This window comes from Rana temporaria, chromosome 8 (genome assembly GCF_905171775.1).
Source record: "Rana temporaria chromosome 8, aRanTem1.1, whole genome shotgun sequence".
Taxonomy (NCBI): Eukaryota; Metazoa; Chordata; class Amphibia; order Anura; family Ranidae; genus Rana; species Rana temporaria.
The window spans coordinates 99,696,807-99,723,418 of NC_053496.1; the positions used below are offsets into that span (position 1 = coordinate 99,696,807).

The 26,612-nt window shown below is 43.5% G+C and overlaps 1 protein-coding gene across 1 annotated transcript in view; it reads left to right on the forward strand.

The window, feature by feature from the left end:
- The window catches only part of PSD (pleckstrin and Sec7 domain containing), a 371,343-nt gene that overhangs the window by 180,396 nt on the left and 164,335 nt on the right, over positions 1-26,612 (forward strand). The window contains exons 9-10 of the mRNA XM_040362362.1: positions 14,890-14,948; positions 16,215-16,304. Of these exons, the coding sequence (XP_040218296.1) occupies positions 14,890-14,948; positions 16,215-16,304 (149 nt within the window). The remainder of the gene's footprint in view (positions 1-14,889; positions 14,949-16,214; positions 16,305-26,612) is intronic.

Here is a 26,612-nt window from a genome sequence, read left to right on the forward strand (position 1 = left end):
GTGATATTCAACAACGGACCACACCCATCAGGATCAGGCTGATTTAATCCAGCTTGCCAGATTAGAGGTGAGCTGCTGGGATCACTAGAGGTGCATATATGAGATCTTGGTTACGGCTCACTCTCTATCTTTCACCCTTTTTGGATACAAGGCCTCCTTCTTCTGAAATACTTTGACCCTTATTCCTATTTTTATTTTTATTTTTATATTTATTTTTATTTCTATTTTTATATTTTATTTTTATTGTTGTGTTTTTCAACATTTTTCACTTCACAACGTTATTGATTGGATAAAGTATTGATGAACTGCACCCCTACATGGTTGGATTTTGTTGTACCTGGACCTCTTCAGCACTGTGCCCTCGATTAATGACTATTCAACAATATTGTTTACTGGTATATTAGTGTCACTCCCCCTTTTTTGGACTTTCCCCACCCATTTTTTGTACTTGTATATGTATGTGGTTATATGCACACACACATTAATTTGTATAACACTTTACAGCGCAAATATTTCACTTGTTACAATATCCAGCAGAGCTGAAAGTAAACTCCTAAGTGTAGGAGTAAAAGCAATTTATTAAAAATATCCAAATGGCAACTCGCATAGGAATGGAGTATAACAGGCACATCTGTGTAAGAAGATATCTCGGGAGGTTAGGACGGTGGACTCCGCTCATGGTGCTGCAAAGCATAGGGTCCTCGCTGGTCTGCACTGATGGTAGAGACAGCCGTGCAATGAATGATCCCAAAACGATGCTTGGTGTGTAGAGAGCAGAACGACGTAGGGCAATGACGTCACCAAGATGCAATGCGTTTCTGAGCATGTGCGCTGAGGTATTCTATCGCAGCTGTGCTCCTTTTTCAAGCAGTACTACTGGGATATGGGGCAATACTTCATAGTACATGAGGGGGAGGGGCCAGACGGAAAGTAAACTTATAGGCAGGGCTCAAAATTTCAACTCCTGAGCTACTAGCCAGGCAATAAGGGTTACTCCCCACCAGCTGCCCCACCTAACTCCTACCATGCCCCACCCTAATCCCGCCCCTAAATACGCCCTCATAAATTATCTCATGAAATGACACTTAAATGTTTTATGCAGAATTAAGTTACAAAAATAAATATTAACAAATTTATCAGTGCTGTCTCAGTTCAGCCTCACCAGTGCCCATCAATGAAGCCTGACCTGTGCCCATCAATGAAGCCTGACCTGTGTCCATCAATTTAGCCTGACCAGTGCCCATCAATGCATCCTGACCAGTGCCCATCAATGCAGCCTGGCCAGTGCCCATCATTGCAGCCTGACCAGTGCCCATTAATGCAGCGTGACCACTGCCCAATGCAGCGTAACCAGTGCCCAACAATGCAGCGGGCCTTTGCCCATCAATACAACATAACCAGTGCCCACCAATGCAGCGTGACCTGTGACCATCAATGAAGTGTAATCTGTGCCCATCAATAAAGCGTAACCAGTGCTCATCAATGAAGCTTAACCAGTGCCCATCAATGCAGCCTGACCAGTGCCCATTAATGCAGCCTGACCAGTGCCCATCAATGCAGCATAACCAGTGCCCATCAATGCAGCGTGACCAGTGCCCATGAATGCAGCCTGACCAGTGCGCATTAATTCAGCATAGCCAGTGCCCATCAATGAAGCCTGACTAGTGCCCATCAATGCAGCATAACCAGTGCCCATGAATGCAGCCTAGCCAGCGCCCATGAATGCAGCGTGACCAGTGCCCATGAATGCAGTGTGACCATTGCCCATGACTGCAGCATGACCAGTGCCCATGAATGCAGCCTGACCAGTGCACATTAATTCAGCGTAGCCCGTGCCCATCAATGAAGCGTAACCTGTGCTCATCAATGAAGCCTGACCAGTGCCCATCAATGCAGTAGATCTGTGCACATCAATGCAGCGTGACCTGTGCCCACCAATGTAATGTGAATTGTGCCCACCGATGTAGCGTGACCAGTGCCCATCAATTCAGCGTAACCTGTGACCATTGAGGCCTAGGTATGATTCAGACAACATATCTATGCCTCCAATTACCCCCCCCCCAATCCAACACATCTATGCTCTCATCCCACCCTCCCCACTTCCTCCCAGCGCACATCTTGTTTAATCCTCCATTGTACCAATGCCTCCAGCAGACTGTCATATGTATCATTCTCCTGCAGCCACGAGGGTGCACACTGAGGGTGGACCGAGAGGGTTTGTGCCTGCCCACTTAGGATTGCCTTGCAAAGACATTTATCGTCCCACTCCTTAGATTGCAGCAGGTGGAAGGCGGAGAGGGGCGGTCTCGGGCATCTCTTTCACTTCCATGGAAGTGCACTCTGTGTGCCTGTGTGGGGCGGGGATGTCTGGCAGGAGGGAGGTGGAGACGGCGGTCCCGGGCGGCTCTTTCACTTCTATGGAAGTGAACTCTGTGTGCCTGTGTTGGGGCAGAAGGAGGGAGGTGGAGAGGGGCAGTCCTAGGCATCTGACTGTTCGTATTGAAATGGCCCACGCTGCGAGGCTCGCAGCGTGGCGGGGGGGGGGGGGCACTGTCCATAACCGCCCTCCTCATCCAAATGCGAGCGCAAATTTTGAGGGCTGCATATAGGTGTCCGTTTATGAAACTGTGAACAACGGTGATCCCAAGGATTGCAACTGATCACAGTCCATAAACAGTTTATGAAACAGAGATTATCGGGGGAGAAGTGTTTGAACATGTTCTCCCGCCGATGATATCCGCACAGTGAATATCCTCATTGACTGACACAGAAACAGACAGTTTATGAAGCTGCGATGTCAGCGTTTCACTGGCGATCTGTGTCAGAATTCACCCTCCCCGATTCACCAGCTCAGAGGTGGAAAATCAGGGAGTGAAGAGGAAATCTGGGGGGATCTGAGGAAGGAGGAACTTCTTTCGACCTTGTTCAGACCCCCCAAGACTGTAACCTAGTCCCCCTGTCATATTTATTTGTGTGTATATATACATGTGTATATATAATGTGTGTTCATGTATACATATATATATATATTATGAAGGGGGACTCGTTATTTTATTAACATTAACCACACTGTCTGTCTGTGTACTGAGCAGTGATAATTTATCACTGCTTAATAAACTGACATCTCTGTGTTTCTGTGAATTTCTGGTACTGTAATCTCGTTGGGTCTCATGAGATTCCAGTATCAGGGGCCGTTGTCCACTGTTGGAGAGTGTTGGCAGATCACTTCACTCCTCCAAAGGTGAAGCGATCTACACAATATATTTCACTGCTTCCAAAACGGACACCATAATGACAATGATTTTGTTTCTCAATAGGAATATAAAGGATAGAAACCATACACTGGAATGTTATGAGAAAACAATCTGCATTGAAAATTATTGCAGCAATGCCAAATATATAATAATAAAGAATAAACCGTGCTAAATGCTACATACAACAAAGTTAATATTGAAACACTGAATTAAATAAATAAATATATATATATATATATATACAGTACAGACCAAAAGTTCACACAGTCTTCTCTTAACAGTTCTAGAAATGTGTCTGCTGCAAAAGGTGGCTACTTTGAAGAACCTAGAATATGAAATATATTTTCAGTTGTTTCACACTTTTTTGTTATGTATAATTCCACATGTGTTAATTCTTAGTTTTGATGCCTTCAGTGTGAATCTACAATTTTCATAGTCACGAAAATAAAGAAAAATCTTTGAATGAGAAGGTGTGTCCAAACTTTTGGTCTGTACTGTATATATATAAAAACATTTTTTTTTAAAACACACTAAAAAAACAATCGCTGGGAAAAGTCCCCAGTGAAAAAGTGCTTGTGCTGTTGGACCAGTATTGAAGGTCTCATACACAGTGCTGTGACTTGAAATATGGATGAAAAATTCCGTGCTCCTTATGTGCTTAAATAGGGTGCACCCCTAGTAGATGTGCACTCACCCTTGGGATTTGACCAACTATCGCTAGTTAGGTCAGATGCGTTTGTGGGACGACCCCTGTAGGTATCCTCTGGACTGGTGGTTGCATATGGTAAAAAATCCTCATGTAGATAGATATAATGGAAAAAAACTTACTGCACAGTTTAAAAAACGTTATTACAAAAGATTAAAAGAAGGTATTCAACTCACATGTAAGAGTGCCTGATATCCTGGCACCCAGAGTGATCAGCAGGTAAAGAAGTCATCCATGAAAACTGCCCGATCATACATGAAGCCGCTGTCGTGGTGAGGGCTTGATTTCCTGGTTTGGACGCCTAGGTGGAAGTGTGTCACGAACATGTCACTCAACCTCTATGCATTTCGGCCTATCAGACCGGCCGTCTTCAGGAAGTGTACTGAGCAGTGATAATTTATCACTGCTTAATAAACTGACATCTTGGTTTTTCTGTGAATGTCTGGTACTGTAATCTCATTATATCTCATGAGATTCCAGTGGCCGTTCTCCACTGTTGGAAGTGTTGGCAGATCACTTCACTCCTCCAAAGGTGAAGCGATCTACACCGCTTCATAAACTGACAAAGAGAGGAGCGAGATCTCCTCTGTGAATGCCAGAGAATGAAGCAGTGAATATTTTTCACTGCTTCATAAACAGACACCATAATGGCAATGATTTTGTTTCTCAATAGGGATATAAAGTATAGAAACCATACATTGTAATGTTATGAGAAAACATCCATAATGTCTGTGCAAATGGGGCAAAATAATATACTACCAATAGAAATGTACAGGGGAAGGTGTGAGTTGCTAGACTAGAGGATACTCGCCACCCCTGTAATACCGTAAGAAAAAGAATTGTTGGTCATTACAAGGAATTGATGTTTAAAAAATATATATAAATAACCTTTTCATACAGTAAAAAAGCTAAAGTACTAGGAAACAGTGGAAATGTATTTTCTTTTGTTCAAACCTCCTGGTGAAAGGGCATCAAGATTACAAATTCAGAAGGTTTATCTGGTGCATAATCTACGATATCGTTCAGCTGCAGAGAGGGATCTGGGCACCTGTTCAATAACCCACACCTGAAGACCAGCAGTAGATTGTGTTATTCTGCAAAATGGCATGGGACACGGTTTGTCATTACCCTCTTCTATGAGTCTTCTATGTTCGCTGAAGCGCCGTCCAAGGGTGTGGATGGTACAGCCAACATAGGTCAGTCCACAGGGACAGAACAACCCATAGACAACAAAATCAGAAGAGAAATTGTAGAAATTCTCTAACTGATAAGTTTTCTATTTGGGACAAAAACATTTCTTACTTTTTTTTGCCATACTGAACAAATTTGCACATCTTACAAAGGGCATTATGGCACTGGTACATACCAATAAAATGGATCCGTACTGGTAAAATGGGTTCAACAGCAGAAGATTTTAGCTTGCTGGGGGCAATTTTATTCTTAAGGTTTGGGGTCCTGCGAGAAGTAACTCTGGGGTAATCAGGAAGAATAGGTTGAAGGTGGGGGAACTGTTACAGTATGTTCCAATATTTGGTAAAAATTATTTAAATTTTCTTGTGCTGAAAATCAAAGGTAGTAATGAATCTGGTGGAATTGTCACCTGATTCACAAACTTTCTTTGGGGGGGGGGGGGGTTTGGGCGCTGGCAGTGTTAAAGGGCTCTGAAAGCACTTGGGCTTTCACATTGGGATTGCAGATGAGGCTTCACTTGAATAACGTTCGAAAAATGCTCCAAAAACACCCCAGTGTGAAAGGGGCCTTAGAATCCTTTCTCGCCCAAAACCCATTCATTAAACCCAGACAGGCCACATTTGATTTGAAAGTAACCAAATATGGCGACAGAATCTCTTCTCTGCCAACATTGTCTTCTTCGGTAGATACATTGATGATATGATCATTAGGGATGGGTGAACGCTTTCAGCCTGAGCATAAGTTTGGGTCGAACTTTGGTTGTTCGGGCGTTCGGCCAACAACGAACATTATGCTTATTTTTACTACTTCAATACAGGGCTTTAAAACCCACCTCTATACCGGACCTATTCTGGCACTTCTCTCCTACATGTACAAATAATCATTCTTTTGCTAGAAAATTACTCAGAACCCCCAAACATTATATATTTTTTTTAGCAGACACCCTAGGGAATAAAATGGCGGTCATTGCAACTTTTTATCTTACATGGTATTTGCGCAATAATTTTTCAAACACCTTTTTTTTGTAAAAAAAAATGGTTTCATGAATTAAAAAAATAACAAAACAGTAAAGTTAGCCCAATTTTTTTGTAAAATATGAAAGATGATGTTACGCTGAGTAAATAGATACCTAACATGTTACGCTTTAAAATTGCACACACTCATGAAATTTCGTTACTTAAAAATATCCATAGGCGATGCTTTAACATTTTTACAGGTTACCAGTTTAGAGTTACAGAGGAGGTCTAGTGCTATAATTGTTGCACATGCTTTACCGCACGCGGCGACACCTCACATGTGTGGTTTGAACAACGTTTACTTACGTGGGCGGGACTTACGTGTGCGTTTGCTTCTGAGCATGAGCTACCGGGGACAGGGGCGTTTTAATTTTTTTTATTCCTATTACAAGGAATGCAAACATCCCTTGTAATAGGAATAGTGTGTGACAGGTCCTCTTTAAGGAGATATGCGGGGTCATAAAGACCCCACATCTCTCCTCCAGGTTGGAAAGAATGAGATTTCACATAAAAAAAATCACATATCTCATTCTTACTAGCCGCAATTGCGGTTTGTTTACTTACGGGTACCCGGGCATGACGTCATCACATCGCGCCCGGGCCTCCGACGGTCATAGAGATGACTGGTGACCATCTGGTCACCAGTCATCTCTATGCGTCACATCCGGCGGACAGCGATTATCTCTCCGGGCCCCCGATGGCACGGGAGAGCCCAGAGAAGCACCGGATGGCGGCGGGAGGGGGGGATGTCCCCTTCCCGTCGCCTATAAGAACGATCAAGCGTCGGAACCGCCGCTATGATCATTCTTACGGTGCGCAGGATCGCTGCCGGAAGAAAATTATATCTGAATGATGCCTCTAGGTGCAGCCATCATTCAGATATCCCCGCACAAAGTACAGGATGTCATATGACGTCCACCCGGGATAAGAGATCCCCTTTTTGGACGTCATATGACGGGGTACGGTTTTGAAGTGGTTAAAGGCTTATATGCAAGTTATTGCCATAAAAAGTGTTTGGGCCTGGACCTGGATCCTGCCCCGGGGGGCATGTATTAATGTAAAAAAAAGTTCTAAAAACTGCATTTTTTTTTCAGGAGCAGTGATTTTAATAATGCTTAAAGTGAAACAATATAAATGTTATATTCCTTAAATATGGTGCCTGGAGGGTGTCTATAGTATGCCTGTAAAGTGGCACAGTTTTTCCGTGTTCATAACAATACCACAGCAAAATTAAATTGGAAAAACTGATCGTGGCTATAATGAATTGTCGGGTCTCAACAATATACAGTGCCTTGCGAAAGTATTCGGCCCCCTTGAACTTTGCAAACTTTTGCCACATTTCAGTCTTCAAACATAAAGATATAAAACTGTAATTTTTTTTGAAGAATCAACAACTAGTGGGACACAATCATGAAGTGGAATGAAATTTATTGGATATTTTTTAATCAAGAAAAGGTTTATTGAAGCAAAGAAAAATAATCAAACAGCACTGTAGGATGCATACAAAAAATAACTTACATATGTTCACAACTGGGCGAAAGCCCATCCAGATAAAACATTTAAGGATATACAATAACATTAGTCAGTACATTATTGCGCTTACATGGAACTAGCACCCTTGAGGCCACCAACCGTATGTAGTGAAGGCCAGCGCATCTATGCACTGGATTCCAAACTCTATCCCGTCACCCCAACTATTCCGATATACCTAAGTTCCTCCACATACATCTCATCGTGCCTCACGGCATAGGCACGCAACAGTACTGTTTTATTTGCCATTAACCTGTAACCTCGTGAAAGACCACCTCTAGTGATCCCTACCATACCACAACCTGTCACACGAAACATATTTGGATATCTCAATGCCTGTCTTGGCACCAGCCTACCCCTACCAAGCCTTCAATAGTCCCCTTACCCTTGCAGTAGTCTCTCCATGATCAGTTGGGTGGGGCCCAATCCCGGTACATCTAGCCAGGGTTGCCACAGCGAGTAAAACTTCTTAAGGGATTTTCTATGTTGGTAAGTGATCTTTTCTCTTATTAGCAGGCTATTTACCATCTTTACCCATTGTCCCTCTGATGGTACTCTGGGGGTGATCCATAATCTAGCAATGGCCTTTCGTGCCACATACAGCAGCCTCAGTACGGCTGTATGACCATTAGGAGAAAGTGATGGTACCTCGAGGGCACCTAGTAGGCAGATCACTGGGTCATGAGACAACGAAAAGCCATATGCCTGAGATATAGTGGTAATGACATAATTCCAGTATCGGAATAATTTCGGACATTTCCATAACATGTGTAGTAAATCTCCCTCCTGCACCTTACATTTGGGACAGATTGGGGAGTCTCGTATTCCCCATTTATAGAGTCGGGCGGGGGTTCTGTACACTCTATGGAGGAGGTACATCAATGGGGCCTAGATCAGTTACCCACCCCTTCCTACATGGCAATTCGGACGCGTCGTGGGTGACACCCAGCAGCCTAGAATAGACTTGTGAAATCATGCCCTTTTTATCCTTATTAAAAAGCACATCACTATGGAGGGGGTGCCTCACTATACTTATAGGGGAAAGTCTGGCTTCTTTCTGGGCTGCATGCCGTAGTTGGAGGTACTTATAGAATTGTGCTCTGCCCAACCCAAACTCCTCCTGTAGATTTGTAAAAGACTTGAGGATCGGACCATCAAACAGTTGTGTAATGTATTGGATCCCTGCCGTGTCCCACAGCCTGAAGCCTTCAAGTTTAAGGAGCTCTCTGAAGTAAGAATTTTTCCAAATAGGGGTGAAAGGGCATACCCCCCTGACACCAAGACTGGACCGGACATATTTCCAGAGCGTATTAAGTAGCCTCACCGTGGGTAATGTCTGGACTAGATGCGTGAACCCTGCCTCCAGGTGGGACACCGCAGGGAGCGTTGACCCCTGCGGAATCAGCGGCGCACGCACCGGATCCCCGTTGTCTATCTCCCCCCAATTTCCCAAATGTTGAATTTGTGAAGCAATAAAGTAATAACGGGCATGAGGGACAGCTAGACCACCCTGGTCCTTGGCAAGTTGTAGTGTACTAAGTTTTATGCGCGCTGTTTTACCACCCCATATCAGATCCCTAAACTGAGCGTCAATCTAAGAAAACCATCTATGTGGTATCCAGGTCGGGGGATTTATGAAAAATGTATAGGAGTTGGGGGGCCCACACCATTTTAACAAGATTTTCTCTGCCTGTGACCGATAGAGGGAGTTTTTTCCAGGACGCACACTTCTGTCTGAATTTAAGTAACAGTGGCGTCAGATTCTTGGACAAGTATTGGGTAGGGTCGGGAGTGATTTGAATACCCAGATATTTAAATTCATTTGCCACCACTACATCCCTGGCGCAGTCTGGGAGACTGTTTGTCATGGGATCCAGTGGCATAAGTACCGATTTGTTCCAATTGATGCTGAAGCCTGACAGATCCCCAAAGTCTGCGATCAAAGACATCACATTACTCAAAGACTCCTGTGTGTCACCTAAATATAATAACGTGTCGTCTGCAAATAAAGAGATAACATCCCACCCTGTTCCCCTAACAAAGCCTGTAATGCCTGATGAAGCTCTCATGTGAATCGCTAGGGGCTCTAGTGCTAGGGCAAACAGCAGGGGTGACAGTGGGCACCCCTGCCGTGTGCCCCTAAAGAGTCTAAACGACTCGGATACCTCCCCGTTGACTCTCATCCTTGCTGTTGGAGAGCTATACAACAATTGCACCCATTTCAGAAAAGAGGGTCCAACCCCAAACCGCTGCAGTGTCTCCCAAAGGTATGGCCATTCGATGCTATCGAATGCTTTGGCTGCATCGAGAGAGAATATAGCCCTATTGCCTGGATTGTCTACTGGGACCTGAATATTTAGGAACAGCCTACGTAGATTTTGTGCCGTGGATCTCGTGGGAATGAAGCCCGACTGATCCCTATGCACCACTTTGTGAATGCACTTGGACAGTCTAGTGGCTAGAAGTTTTAACATCGAATGTCAGGAGGGAGATGGGTCTATGAGTCTGGGGAGAGCGGATCCTTCCCAGGCTTCAACAGAACTATGATCAGGGCCTCATTCATAGATGGGGGCAGCACTCCAGTTTCAAAGGCCGTGTTGTATATTTTCAGAAGGATGGGGATGATCTGTTCTGAATACCTGCAATAAACCTCAGAGGGAAGGCCATCAGCTCCTGGTGCACGGCCATTGTGTGCCTGCGCCAGTGCCTCCAGGAGTTCCTCTCCGGTAAGGGGTGCATTAAGCATGGTAACCTCAGACGTAGAAAATGTCGGTAGCCGATATTTATCCAAGAATGAGTGTATTTGTTCCGTAGTGGGATTAACCTTAGACGAGTAAACATTTTGGAAAAATTCCTTAAAGCATCCTAAAATGGATTGCATGGAATGACACAGCACTCCCCCCGCATCAGCAACCGCCGCAATGTAGGAGTGGGGCTGCTGTGACCTAGCTAGAATCGCCAGCATATGGCCTGTGTTTTCCCCCTCCTCAAAATGCTTCTGTTGCAGAAAGAACCTCTTGTTTTCAGCTTTTTGAAAAGAGAGATCCTTAAGCATGGTCTGTGAGGCTAACCATTTCCGCTTTGCGTTATCGTTAGAGGGATCTGCCACATAATCTGCCTCAGAACGGCTCGCTTCGTCTAACACTCGTGTCTCCCACTCCTTAGTGTCGGTTTTGATATGGTTGATGATTCTAATAAATTGACCGCGCATATAGGCTTTAGCCGCATCCCACACAACTTGGATGTCAGCCGTTCCTAAATTATCCTTAAAAAAATCCATTAAGAGTTGTGGCATTGGATCCTGCTCCGGAATAAGGGACAACCAAAACGGATTGAGTTTCCATAGGCTCCTACCCCTCTGTTCCCCCAGGCCTAGATCAACCGTGAATGGAGAGTGGTCTGAGGTGTGTCTCGGGTGATATTCAGAGTCTTTCACCATGGGGAGCAAGAGGGCATTGCCAAAGCCCATATCTATTCTAGACAGTCCCCCCACTGAAGCTGACCTGCAGGAATACACTTTGGCATCTGGGTTACGGATCCTCCAGACATCAGTCAAACCCAACTCCCCCATCAGTCTAGAAAAGGGTGTGGGGCCCCTCCTCTCATGTCCCCCTGTCCCTATATTATGCTTCAGTTTGTCTTTCTCATATTCCATCAGGTTGTTAAAGTCCCCGAGGACCAGCACTGGGATACCAGGAAGACAAGACATGAAATCAGCTAGTAATTTCAATACAGTAGATGAGAACGGTGGAGGAATATACACTCCAGCCAACACACATTTAATCCCATACAAAGAACAATATATGAAGACATATCTACCCTCAGGGTCTATTTTAGTAGTCATATTTGAGTATTGGGTGCTTCGGCGGATCAGGACACTCACTCCCCTCGAGTAGGCCGTATGAGTGGAGTGGTATTGGTGGCAAAACTGCCCGGCCGCTAACCTCGGAGTGGAGCCCGAGGGGAAGTGAGTCTCCTGTAGGCACACCACCTCAGCACCCAGTCTCTTGATAGTGCGCAGCACCTCCAGCCGTTTAACAGAGCCATTTAGACCTCTTACATTCCAAGATAGACATCTAGTCATATTAGACATTGCATTAAGTTCATATTAGTGACAGGAGAATATCCTTGTATCAGACCTAAGTAAATATCACTGTCATCAAACGTAGCTATCAAACCAGCAGTACGGGGTATAGTAAAGTCAGGTCTTAGATACAATGCGACAAATAGCATATAGGTAGGGCAACACTGCAGCAGCATGTGTGAGACAAACGGATATAGGTAAAAGCCTTGATTGGGTCTATCTCCCAAAAATAGGATCGGGAGGCACGTCGACAAAGGGGACTTGGAGCAGAAAAAGTTTCGGAGCAGGCATGGTGGCACTCGAGAGACATGGTTGTAAGCCAATAATAACACAGGTGTATATTGGTAGTTTCTGGTAAAGTTCAGGTGACAGTTCATGGTGGGATTCCTTATCATTGAAAATATTTGTAGCATGGCCAACATGGCCTGAATAACCACAGGTTGTAATACTGAACAGGGCTCAACATAGCCCTTCTGGGGGCAACAGTGGAAGCGCACCATAGTGTCTTTAAAAAGCTTCTCAACAGCCAACTATTAGCCCGTAGCAACCAAAGTGAACAATAACCGCCTAGCGGTTGACAATGCGGAAGATACAGCCTGAAACCCCGGATGACTGGGCAATTCCTTCACTCAGTCTGCGGGACGTCTGCCCCTCGACTCCCGGATCGATTGTTCCTCTCGATCTAGCCATTGTGTGGCAGCAGAAGGGGAATCGAAAAACTGTACAGAGCCAAATACTTCCACTCGCAGCCTGGCGGGGTACAACATAGCATATTTAAGTTCCAAGTTTCTCAGGCGGCGCTTAACATCCAGGAATTTGCCCCTTTTCTTTTGCAGTTCAGCTGAGAAGTCTGGGAATAGGGAGATTTTCGTGTTGTCTACTTTTAGGGCTGATGGATTAATTCTCGCATTATGCAGGATAGCGTCTCTGTCCCGGTAGTGTAGGAGTTTAAACAAAAAAGGTCTCGGTGGTGCACCGGGTGGCAGGGGTCTGGATGGCACTCTGTGGGCACGTTCGACCGAGAACATAGGGGAGAAAACTTCTCTCCCAAATGCAGTAACCAGCCATTTCTCAATAAATTCGACGGGGTTCTTCCCCTCCATTTTTTCCGGGAGGCCTATGGCCCTAATATTACTTCTCCTCATCCTGTTCTCTAATTCTTCCAATCTAGAAGAATGCTGGTCAATCAGGTGGTTATTATAGGAGAGATCCCTCTGCATGGGCCCCAGGTCATCCTCAATGGTGCTCACCCTCTCTTCCAATGCGGAGGTTCTTTCCCTCATCTTTTGGGCGTCCTGTCTGAGAAAAGAGATCTCAGACTTCATTCCCTTAACTTCTGTGGTGAGGGCAGTTATGGACAAATTGCATGAGGTCACTGCTGCAAATATGTCTTGCAGAGTAGGTTCCCCCTCTGTTGTAGGGCTCACCGGGGATTGGGGCCTAGTAGACTCAGGGTTAGGAGTACTCACTGCGGCCCACACGAGTCCCGCTTGCACCGGGTCTTCTAGCGGTACGGTGTCATCCGCTTCGGATCCACCACCCGGAGAGCCCTCCGGTGTACTGGATGAGGCCACCGGATCCTTTGGCAGGGACTTGGAGAATAGTTTTTCCGCCGCCTCACGTTGCTTCTCCTTGGCTGTGCGGCCTGCATATGCGCCATTTTGAAACATGTGCCCCGCCGGTCTATTCACAAGCTGCTTCTTGCTGAGCGACATCGCGGGACCGGAACGCCGAGAAAGGTATGCCCGTGCTCACGGGATAACGAGGGGCACGATGATGTGCTTTTGACCGGTGTGTGGTTTCTTCCTCAGGATGATAGCTAGGATGCACGGCGGAGCTCACTTCAATCGCGTCCGGCTACATCCGCTGCCTGGCCACGCCCCATAAATTTATTGGATATTTCAAACTTTTTTAACAAATAAAAAACTGAAAAATTGGCCGTGCAAAATTATTCAGCCCCTTTAACATGTGCGGACCGTATGTCCGCATTTTCATCCATCTGTTGCGGATGAAAACAGGACATACATTGGTCCCTATGTGATTGCGGGTATCAGCGGATGACCATCCGCTGACACCCGTAATCACCCGCCTCCGCAAAGCTCCAATTTTTCGGACGGAAGAAAATACTATTTTTCTTCCGTCTGGCGGATCGGATCGGGTGAACATGGACATACGGTCCGTGTTCATCTGATCCCCCCATAGGGGATAGCGGAGGAAAGACAGGGCGGTCCCTGTACACTGTGCGGGGACCGCCCTGTCAGCCGATGGCTCAGCAGGGATTTTACGGAGGATCCCTGCTGAGCTGTACGGACACACGGAGGTGGATCATTACTGAAGAACAAGGAACACACCAGGCAGGTCCGAGATACTGTTGTGGAGAAGTTTAAAGCCGGATTGTCTCGTCTTTCTGGGGAATTGGTATGGATTGTGTCTGTTGAATGGTTGGAGTGTCAGATAAGCTGTCATGGTTGATGGAATGGGAATATCGTTAACGGTTGTGACCGTTACACTTACCAATACTAAGGCTCCATGCACACTGAAGCTGATAAACTGTAGTTTATTGGCGTTTTGGCTTTTTTTTTTTTTAAAGCCCATAAACTGAACTCTATGTTAGCCTATGTGCCCATGCACACCTGGGCGTTTTTTTTTTGTGTTAATGAGCTTTGGAGTTTGTTGGCTTTTTTCTGAACGCCCGAAATTTGCGTTCAAAGTGCCGTTTTTCAGCAGGAAAAAATGCAGCAAACGCTCAAAAACACTGGCGCCAGCGTTTTTTAGCATTTTTTTATCCATTGAAATAAAAATAAAGAACTACACTGTAAACCGCTGATTAAAGCTATTGCAAAAACTTTGAAAGGCTCCCTGCAAAGCTACTGGCATTTTTTTTATAGCTTTTTTTTTTAGCTTCAGTGTGCATGGAGCCTTAGATGTGGTGAATGAATACATTACATTTTTGGGTTTAGATACTATTTGTAATTATATTCTGCTTACTTCAATAGTATATAAGATACAGTAATTTATTTTTAGTTTATTGGTTATAAATGGATTATGAAATCGGTATATTCTTGTATTTTGGCTCTCTGGTTTCTCATCTCTCTATTTACATTTCAGATGGAGTTCATACCTTGACATGTGCACTAATGTTGTTAAACACAGATCTGCATGGACATGTAAGTTCACATGATATTATCAATATAAAGATATATTTTATGTAATGAAACTGTCATATTTCTGCTGAGGTAAAGTGCTGAGGAAAATATAAAAAAATACATAAAGGCCTCTTGTACACGGTACTGATGTTTGACATCAACATTTTTGGACGTATTTTCAGGTGTTTAAGTTAGGCGTATTTGTGCGCATTCACTCCAAATACTGACCGTAAACTCACTGCATTTTTTCTACTGATCAAAACCACTGCACTTATTTACATGACTGTGTGTACAGGCACATTGTAAACAAGGGATTGAATTATAGATCAGTAAAAAACAAAACAATGTACTGAGCTTTTTTCAAGTTGCAGTGTGCAAGAGGCCTAAATCACTGTTATAAATAAGCAATCGTTATATCCAAGACACTTTCTAATTTTGCAATCCTAGAGATGATTCTATTTGATTTAACAAATAGTTCAAACATGTATGCTTGGTTAAATGTATTCATGCCACCATTATGATTTACAGTTCCAAATTAAAATGAGGCCCTTTACCATTGCTATTTTTATGAAGAGGCAGCCACAAAGCATAGGAAACCCATGTGATTTGATTGTCATTGTACATTATATTGTTATATTTTTCAATTTTCTATATTTGAATGCATTTTACACTCTAGTGAAATTTTTCCCTGGTGAACACAGAAATTTACTTCAAAGCAAACAAGGAAATAAAAGCCCTTCTAACCAATATAGAGACTTGAGGAAAAAACCATTGTAGTTTATGGTAGTTTGTATATTGAGGACCCTGTATGCTAGGGTTTGCAGGGGCGTGATTCGTTTTTGTCACAGCCACAAATTTTTCAGCTGGCTTTGGACTTCAAATATAGTTTAAAAAGTAAGTTCAATGTAAACATAAACATGAGCAGTGAAAAAAAAAATGCATATTTGGATTATGTGCGAACAATAGCTGTTTTTATTTTCTTGAGAGTAGTGTCGTTTTTCTAGCTGCTGCAATAAAATAAGAAGCAAAAACTTTGCTTCATAACACCCTGTTTACATTAAAGCAAGTGAGTTGCATTTGTTGGCTGAGTTACAAACAAGCTGATAAGCTGATAATGTATACAGCTACTCTGTGACAGCATGGTTTTTATAAATAGGCAGGTAGCAGGTTAACGGCTGTTCTACAACATTTTCTCTTCCCATGCTCAGTAATGCTCCCAAGTCACAAAGCTCCAATTCATCCTACAAATTATTGTGTTCAGTACCCCAATACTGTTTTATTTTTCAGAACATTGGCAAAAGGATGTCGTGTTCAGAATTCATTGGAAATTTGGAAGGATTAAATGAAGGAAAAGACTTTCCAAGGGAGCATCTCAAGGTGAATCTTTGTCAGATATCTGGAGAGTATTAGGATGTTTATTTGGAAAAAAAATTGAAGAAAATTCTTCTAAATGTTCCGACAATTTGTACAGCTGTTTTAGCATTAGGAACCAGTCAGGCAATCAAGGAGTTGCAAATTATTATCTAGTGGTTCTCACAGATTGACTGGAACAGGGGTCCTCAAACTACGGCCCGTGGGCCGCATACGGCCCGCCAAGGCAATTTGCCCGGCCCACGGCACGGACTGTCCCTTTTAAAAAGATTGCTGCACTTTCCCCTTCCCTCTGCTACATTAGTCACACAAGACACGAAGCTTGACAGGTCCAAACAGAGGGCGGGACTTTTCGAGTTAAGAACCGGGTAATTGGTTACTAGGCAGTGGGGCGGTCCCAGCAATCAATCATCTGCCTTTCACTTGAAAAGTCCCGCGCTTTGTCCGATCCCGTCAGGCTTTGCGTCGTGTGTGAATAAGGTAGGGGGGGTGTAGTGCTGTGCTGTGCGGGGGGGATTAATTGCTGTGACATGCGGGGGGGATTGCTGTGACATGCGGGGGGGGGGTTGGGATTGCTGTGACATGCGGGGAGAGTTGGGATTGCTGTGACATGCGGGGGGATTGCTGTGACATGCGGGGGGGTTGGGATTGCTGTGACATGCAGGGGGGGGGGTTGGGATTGCTGTGACATGCGGAGGGATTGCTGTGACATGCAGGGGGATTGCTGTGACATGCGGGGGGTTGGGATTGCTGTGACATGCGTTGGGGTTGGGATTGCTGTGACATGCGGGGGGATTGCTGTGACATGCGGGGGGGATTGCTGTGATGTGATATGCGGGGGGATTGCTGCGATATGGGGGAAGTGCTGCTATGTGATGTGGGGGAAGGGGGACTCTGTAATGTGGAGGAAGGGGGACTCTGTGATATGAGGGTATCTGTGATGGGGGGACTCTGTGATATGAGGGGATCTGTGATGGGGGGACTCTGTCATATGAGGGTATCTGTGATGGGGGGACTCTGTGATATGAGGGGATCTGTGATGGGGGGACTCTGTGATATGAGGGGATCTGTGATGGGGGGACTCTGTGATATGAGGGGACTCTGTGATATGAGGGGATCTGTGATGGGGGGACTCTGTGATATGAGGGAATCTGTGATGGGGGGACTCTGTGATATGAGGGGATCTGTGATGGGGGGACTCTGTGATATGGGGGGGATCTGTGGTGGAGCTTTATGATTGGTGGATCTGTGATGGGGGGGCTTTGTAATGGGAGAGATCTATGATGGGGAGCTTTGTGATTGGGGGGAGTCTTTCACAGAGAGGGGTCTGTGATTGGGGGATCTGTGATGGGGAGGGAGGGGTCTGTGATGAAGGGATTATGTGAAAAACTTATTAGTATATGTTGATTAACTGTTTTTTGTGCACTACAAAAAAAATATGTGCAGTGTGCAAAGGTATTTGTTTATATATTTTTTCAAACTATAGTCCGGCCCCCCAACAGTCTGAGGGACCGTGAACGGGCCCCCTGTTTAAAAAGTTTGAGGACCCCTGGACTGGAACATAACATTAATAGGGAATAAATGGTTTAGTGTAGGTCAAGCCAAAACTTTTTTTTCTTAGTTTTAGTTAAAATAATAAAGGGCTAGAACCATTGTCATTGTCTGATAAAACTGTTGTCAGAAAAACTGATGACATTTTTTCTAATGCAACCCTGGATAGCAGAAATACCTGACAGAAGTTCTAATCCTTCACAACTAGAAACTAGAAAAAAAAATTGGTCTGAAATTTATTTTTAGTGAAATTTTTTTATTTTTTTCACTAAAAAACATAACTATATGACAAGTGAATTATATATTAGACTTTGTTGCATTGTAGATTGCAGCAACAGTCTTCAAAAGAAGTAAAAAGCCACTACTGGAGTAGCAGGTGAACATCTATACACCCATCTCTGCTTTACTGGCAAGGGCAAATTACCAATTTGATGGCAAATCTGCTTTCCACACTGTTTTTAAATAAGTTGTGAGGTTTATTTTTAATTTGTGGGTTAAAGGAAACCCTTGATGAGGTCATTAAGATTGACTGACTGTCTCCCTTTAAGAGAACAGAAAAGTCAGAATATATATTTTAAATTTTTATTAAAGGAAATAAAATGTCTGTGTAGCTAAAGTACATGTACTGTAAACATATGCATGACAAAGTCTTAGGGCTAGTGAGCCTGAGCTCTTAAGGTCAGCTTGTGATCAAATTGTGTTTTCGCTTTTATTCCTTCACAATAAGTCAGTACAAATGCTTGGCACATCTCAAATGCCTGTGTACTCTAGCCCTTAGCTTGCCACATACCTTTACTTGTGAGGTCTGGCACAGACTTGGAGCCAACACAGAACTATCACTATTTGTGCTGGAAATCTGGGGAGAATATGCAGTACTTAATATTTCTGCAGCCAATCATCATGCCAAGACATGAAAGTTATTGTAAACGACCACCTTGTTAAACAACCCTTTCAGTTTAAAATAGAAATCAAAAGTAGCAAACCAAATGGTTTTCTGTATCCCTGGTGCCAGCGTTAGGCATGTGGTGGACCGGGTTGATGAATTACTGAGAGGGGCTGAGCATGACCCAGCTGTCTAGATCCACATTGAAACCAATGACAAAATTTATGGATGGTGGAAGCTCCTTAAGAACCAATTTAAAGAACTAGGCTGCACTTTGAAGGGAAGGACCTCCAAGGTGATATTCTCTGAAATATTGCCTGTGCCATGTGCAACACAGGAAAGACAGGGGGTGATTAGAGAGCTGAATGCATGGCTAAAAAACTGGTGTAAGGAGGAGGGATTTGGGTTTTTAGAGCACTGGGCTGACTTTTCATTGGACCTATATGCTAAATATAATTTGCACCTAAATGGAAGTTGGTCTACTGTGCTGGGGGAGAGGTTTATGGGAAAGCTGGAGGAGTATTTAAACTAGGATTGTGGGGAGGGTGAATTATAATGGGGCACACAGGTCACACAGGGGTCAGCCCATATTGGTGGGTGGAATGGGGAAAGATGGGGGGCGAGCTATGGCAGATAATATGAAGGATCCTATGTTACAATCAACCATTGGACATGGTACTATTTATACTAAAATAAAAAAAATGCAACATACGTTTGCAAAATGTGATAATGAATTAAAGTGTTTGTTCACCAATACCAGAAGTCTGCCAAGCAAAATAGGTGAGTTGGAAGCTCTGGTGCACGAGGAGAACTATCATCTAATTGGTATTGCTGAATCTTGGCTTCATTCTTCTAATGACGGGGCTATTAATATTTCTGGCTATACTCTCTTTTGGAAAGACAGGGTAAAATAAAGGGGTGGTGGTGTTGTGATCTCAAAGCAAGTGTGAAGAGAGGACCTACCATATTTTTCGCACCATAAGACGCACCTTTTTCCCCCCAAAAAAGGGGGGGGGGTATTGACCAGCAGAGTCACTGACGGGGGATCATTGCGGCGGCAGAATGCAACTCCTAGGGGTTGAGAAAGGGTACTGTTCTATAATTAACCCCCACGGGTTCGGCATTCACAGGTTACTATTTATAAATAATATGAGGTGCAGAGTTGAATGGGAAGGAGGGATTGGGGTGCAAAGGTTAGCAGATGATAAATTAGAGGGGCAGAGTTGTACTGAGAGAGAGGATAAGAATGCAGAGAGTGCAAATGACTCAATTACATTGGTGGTTGATGTAAATACTCCTGTTGTGTTGAGGTCAGTGTAAATGTCCCAGTTACATTGGGGATCAGTGTAGGGTGCCCCCCTTACATTTGTTTTCAGTGTAGAAATATTATGGTATATTGTATTAAATATTTTAGTACACCATTTGGTTCAGAATCATTATTTTTTGTGTTTTCCTCCTCTAAAACCCAGGTGCATCTTATGGAGCAAAAAATACGGTAGTTGATGGAGAGTGTGATGAGTCTGAAGCATTATGGGTGGAACTGTACATGGGTGTGCATACTACAAATGTTGTCATAGACCTCCCAGTGTTGGTGAAGAGGTGGAGACTCAGCTCCTTGCACAGATGGAAAGGGCTGCAAGGGCTGGGACAGTGATAATAATGGGGAATTTTAACTATTGGGAAATTGACTAGAGTAATGGCACTGCTGGGACATTTAAAGGGCACATTTTTTTAAAGCCATTACAAGACAATTTTAAGACCACTTTATTGAGGCCCCTGACTAGGAATGACACTCTGCTAGTTTAAATTCTATAGTCAGAAAAATACTAAAGAGTTTAATAAAAGACCATATAGACGAGTACTTGCTGGAAAAAAGTATGTTAATCAACAGACGGCATTGATTTTACAATAGCATTTGACACAGTTCCCCACACATGGCTCATGTGTAAGGTAAAGTCTATAGGCTTGGAAAGATTAATTTGTAAATGGATAGACAACTGACTAAAATACAGAATTCAGAGTAGTGATTAATGACTCTCATGCCGCGTACACAGGATCAGATTTTCCGTCGGAAAAACCTTGGATGGTTTTTCCAACGGAATTCCGCTCAAGCTTGGCTTGCATACACACAGTCACACAAACTTTCGTCCGTCAAGAACGCGATGACGTACAACACTACGATGAGTCGAGAAAATTAAGTTCAATGCTTCCGAGCATGCGTCGAATTGTTTCCGAGCATACGTCAGAATTTTGCACGTCAGAATTGCTACAGATGATCGGATTTTACGATAGCAATTTTTTCCATCGGTAAATTTGAGAACCAGCTCTCAATCTTTTGTTTGCGGAAATTCCGACCGCAAAAGTCTAATGGAACATACACACGGTTGGAATTTCCTTTCAAAAGCTTACATCGGACTTTTGCTGTCGGAATTTCCAATTGTGTGTATGGGTCATTACTCTGAATGATCTAAGGTGTATCCCAAGGTTTAGGGCTGGGACCCTTACTTTTTAATATCTTTATAAATGATAAAGGGTCTGGGATTAAAAGTAAAATTTCTGTCTTTGCAGATGACACTAAGCTATGCAGTGGAACAACATATTTACAGTATGTCTCCAATTTACAAGCCAACCTCAATGCAATGTCTAATTGGGCAACTAAGTGGCAAGTTAGGTTTAATGTTGATAAATGTAAAGTTATGCATGCATCACACAGGTACATACTAGGGGGAGTACAACTGGGGACATTAATGGTGGAGAAGGATCTGGGGGTTTTGGTAGATCATAAGCTCAATAATAGCATGCATTGCCAAGCTGCGGTTTACAAAGTCCTTTCTTGTATTAACAGAGGTATGGACTCCAGAGAGATAGATATCATTTTGCCCCTGTACAAATCATTAGTAAGACCTGATCTGGAATATGCAGTTCAGTTTTGGGCACCAGTTCTCAAATAGGATATTGGGAAACTGGAGAAAGTGCAGAGAAGGGCAACCAAACTGATAAAAGGCATGGAGGAGCTCAGCTATGAGGAAAAACTAGAGGAACTCAATCTTTTCCCTCTTAAGAAGAGGAGATTAAAGGGGAGGTTCACCCTAAAAACGACTTTCCCTTATTACACTGCCCCCCCACATTACAATACGATTATGCCTATTACTTTTTTTTTGATGCTGTACATACCTTCGTACAGCTATTCACCCGTGGCTTCCGGGTTGCGAGTCCCGCGGGAGTGGGCATTCCTAACATGGTGGTGATTGACGTTTTGACAAAAAACGCGTCACGATTGGCGAAAGGAGCAGAACAGTGAGTCGGCGCTATACTGCGCCTGCGGGGGGAGCTCGTTTTTTGTCAAAACGTCAATCACCACCATGTCAGGAACGCCCACTCCCGCGGGAAGCCACGGGTGAATTGCTGTACGAAGGTATGTACAGCATCAAAAAAAAAGTAATAGGCATAATCGTATTGTAATGTGGGGGGGCAGTGTAATAAGGGAAAGTCGTTTTTAGGGTGAACCTCCCCTTTAAGGGAGGATATGGTCAACATGTACAAATACATAAGTGGTCCATATAGAGAACTTGGTGTTGAGTTATTCACTTTAGGGTCATCACAGAGGACAAGGGGGCACTCTTTACGTCTAGAGGAAAAAAGATTTATTCTCCAAATACGGAAAGGTTTCTTCACAGTAAGAGCTTTGAAAATGTGGAATACGTTACGCGACGCAAATTCGTTCGGGAATCGGCGTATCAGGCTCATTTGCATAAACAAATGAGACCTGAACGTAAACGCCACCTAGCGGCCGGCGGAGTAATTACATTTAAGATCCGACAGTGTAAGTGACTTACACATGTCGGATCTTCAGCGTATCTATGCGAAAATGATTCTAAGAATCACTCGCATAGATACACTGGCCAAAAAAGAGAGATACGATGGAGTATCCTGAGATACTCCATCGTAACTTTACTCAGAATATGGCCCAGTGGACTTAATGAAAAGGTTAAATGTTTTAATCATGGAAATAAGGCGAGGGCTACACTGGTGAATATATTTCTGGCTAAGAAGACATTTACTTATTTACCAACAGTTACCTGAATAGGCTGGTGATTTTAGTAGTTTATGGTTCCCGTGGAGCAGGCTACACAAGAAGCATGTATCATTTTGCACTCACAATGCTCTAGTCATGTGCAATTGATCACTGCAAGATGTGTAGCCCATTCTATTTGTGTAGCAATCATTTGCTACACCTGGGGATTCAAGTATAATTAAAGGCAAAACTTTTTTTTTATTTTTTTGAGTTTTAGGTAGAGTAGAGAGGGATTAGAGCACCTCTCAGTTTATTATTACTGTCTGTGTCCCCTTTAGAGGGATTCATCCTTTTTATTTGTCCTGGTGACTGTTATTACCCAGATTTAAAAGTAAAATCTAAAATTTGGAGTGGTCACTAGAACAGGAATAGATGAGAAATCTTTCAATTGGGACACTCGTTCTGGTGACACAGGTTGTAAATGGCAAAAAGCAGGGTGCTGAGATTAATACCAAGCAAAAAATACCTTTTTTTGAAAGCAGCACACTTACCGGTACATGTCAAAAATCACCAATCCTCAAGTGGATAGTAACACAGCAAGTTGAGACACCAGAGTCAATCAGCTGATGGTACACAAAGGCTATGGATGGCCGCCAGGCATGCAGCAGCAAAGGCTCCAAAGCACCAGCAGGTAGTATGGAGAGAAAGGGCTGGCAGCGTCTCCAGCCACTGTGAAGAAGACAGCTGTCAGAATCCTTTGGTGATGTCGGGAGGAGCAAACATAACACGTTTCAAGGAACTTTGCCCTCTTTTTCAAATGCTTTTTCAGTATTACATGAGATGATCCTGCCCAAAGCTTACGAGAGCTGCAGAAATAAACCACCTTCCATCTATCTATCTATCTATCCACTCTTCATTCATCCATCCATTCATTCTTCACCCACCCCTCTATTATTCATCTACTATTGCTATAATTGTTGTTATACCACAGACTCTCAGTGTGTTTATCATGGATTAATTGTCATTACATAGTACAGAAAAGTGCTGGGTGTTTTTTGTAATTTTTATACGTTTTTTGTTTTTGTTTTTACTAGTGACACAGGTTGGCCATTGTACAGAAAATGAACATAAATCTCCCCAATGAGAGTCAGATGGCAAAATAAAGACCCAAATAGGGTACAACCCTATACTATACTATAAATAGTAGAAAATAAATATAAATTCTTTCAGTTCTACTTTTGATCACTAGCAATTTTAGTAGCAGGATTAACCACTTAAAGTGGATGTAACCCTGATTCATGAAATTTGAGCTGGGCACATATATCTGTAGTATCTGGACACATATATCTGTAGTGTTTTCTTATTTATCTTGTTTTAAGCACTGAGTCCAGTAGCTTTTTCCTGTCCAGTAGCTCTGTTATCAGCCTGATAACTTCTAAAAGTTCTCTGAGATGGCAGCCTGAAGTTTTTGTCGTAGGAGGTTGCTATAAATAGATTAGCAGACAGTTTGTCGTCTCAGAGCAGAGCTGTGCATATTACTTCTTTCCTTTGCCAATGTGCAGTGGGGGTGTGTGCCTTTCCTCCAATCAGCTGCCTCAGCTGTATGCCATAAAATTCACTTTATGCAGGATTTACTGGGGGGGAAAATGTGCCAGTAAATACCACATAAAAAGCTCTTAAGTCCAATTCACAAATGAACCAGAGTGTTAAAAAGTTTGTGAAATTTACCACCAGGGTGCTGCTGGCGGTATCACATGCAGTATTTGTCAATAAACAGCTTGGGGGTCGGGGGACCCCCAGGCTGTTTTTTGACAAATAGCTGGTTGCTAAGGACTCTGCCTTTTGTGCCATCGCGTGACGTCACAAGGGGCAAATCTCCAGGTGATGTCACCAGATTGCCACGCCCCATGGTGATATAAGAAATAGCAGACAGCGGGTGACAGATGACGAAGAAGACATCAATGGAGAAGTAAGAGGGAAAGGAAACACCGGAGGGAGAAGACAGCAGAGGGAGAAGCAACCACCTGAGAGAGAAGAGGGAGAGGAAAAACCAGAGGAAGAAGAAACCACTGGAGAGAGAAGAGGGACAAGAAACACCGGAGGAATAAGACACAATTTTTATTAAAGGACTTGTCAAAAACCATTGCTTGTGTACAAACACTACTTTTTTTTTTTGTGAATGGGCAGGGGTACAATTGTACCCCATACTCATTCACATGGGGGGTCTCCTCCTTCCAGATTCAGATAAGCCCCCTGCCCGCAGACCCCTTAAACCACCACCCAGGGTTGTCAGGAAGAGGCCCTTGTCCCCATCAACATGGGGTCAAGGTGCTTTGGGGCAGGGAGACGGAGCCCCCCGCCCCAAAGCACCCACCTGCCATGTTGAGGGCATGTGGCCTGATATAGTTCAGAAGGGGGGGGGCGCTCGCTTGTATCCCCTTTCAAACTATTTGTTGGTTTGACAGTTCGGTAGAGAGCACAATCACTTTGTGACAGTTATCATTCACAGCTTGTTTTGAATGTAACTGTTTTAGCAAAAGAGTTAAGTTGATGGGTTTAGTTCCACTTTAAATCTCTTAGTGGCAATAGATTGAAATGTAGACTCAAACTACAGGATGTAATTGTCACATTCAGAAAGCTTTGGGAACAGATCTTCTCAGTCCATGGCAGAGATGACAAATTTTTGTTCGGTAAAGACATGCTTTGAATATGCATTGATGTTATAATCTGCTGTATTATTGAAAAAACAGTTTGTAAAGGTTTAATGGAAAGCACAGGATGAGATCTCTACATATTTTTAAAAATGTCATGGTAAACATGGTAAGGGAAATGTGCTTCATCCATACAATTTACCTGGATCCACTAAATGAGTGGTTCTCAGCCTTCCTAGTGCCGTGACTCCTTTGATAAAAAATTCCCGAATTGTGAGGACCCAGTAAAATTATTTTTGTAGCGTAGATTGTCAGCACCCAAGGCAAGACAAGTCATTTTCGCCCCTAACCCACGGACATTTAGTGCTCCCTGAGTCTCTTCCACTGTATTAAAACCCTTTCTGGTACATTTTAGGATGTACCACTCCTCCTTTCTTTCCCTTTTATCTCTCCCGCTATCCTAATTTCTTGTCCCCCCCCCCACCCCTCTCTCTAGCCTTCTTTCTTTTTCTTTCTCTTATTCTTTCTCTCCCTTTTTCTTTGTTCCTCCACCTCTTTTCCTCTCCCTTCCATGTATTCTCTATTTTTATTCCTTCTCTTATTCCTTGGTGGGGGGGGGGGTGTGGTATGAGTGGCAGTGCTAGGGGGAGTTCTGATCAGCCAACATAGGTGCTCTTGATGAATGTCATCTACTGATCTGGGAACTGCAGTGAAAATTACTTAAAACCCCCAAACATTCTACATTTTTTCTAACACCCTAGAGAATAAAATGGCGTTTATTGCAATACTTTTTGTCACACCGTATTTGCACCGTGGTCTTCCAAGCGCACTTTTTTTGAAAAAAAAAAACACTTTTTTGAATTAAAAAATAAGACAACAGTAAACTTGGCCGATTTTTTTATATATATATATATTGTGAAAGATAATGTTATGCCCAGTAAATTGATACCCAACATGTCACGCTGCAAAATTATGCCCACTTGTGGAATGGTGTCAAACTTTTACCCTTAAAAATCTCCATAGGCGACGTTTAAAAAATTCTACATGTTGCATGTTTTGAGTTAGAGGAGGTCTAGGACTAGAATTATTGCTATTACTCTAACGACTGCGGCAATACCTCACATGAACACCGTTTTCATATGTGGGCACTGCTCACGTATGCGCTCGCTTCTGTGCACGAGCTTGTCGGGACGGTATGGTCTCCTCCAGACCCT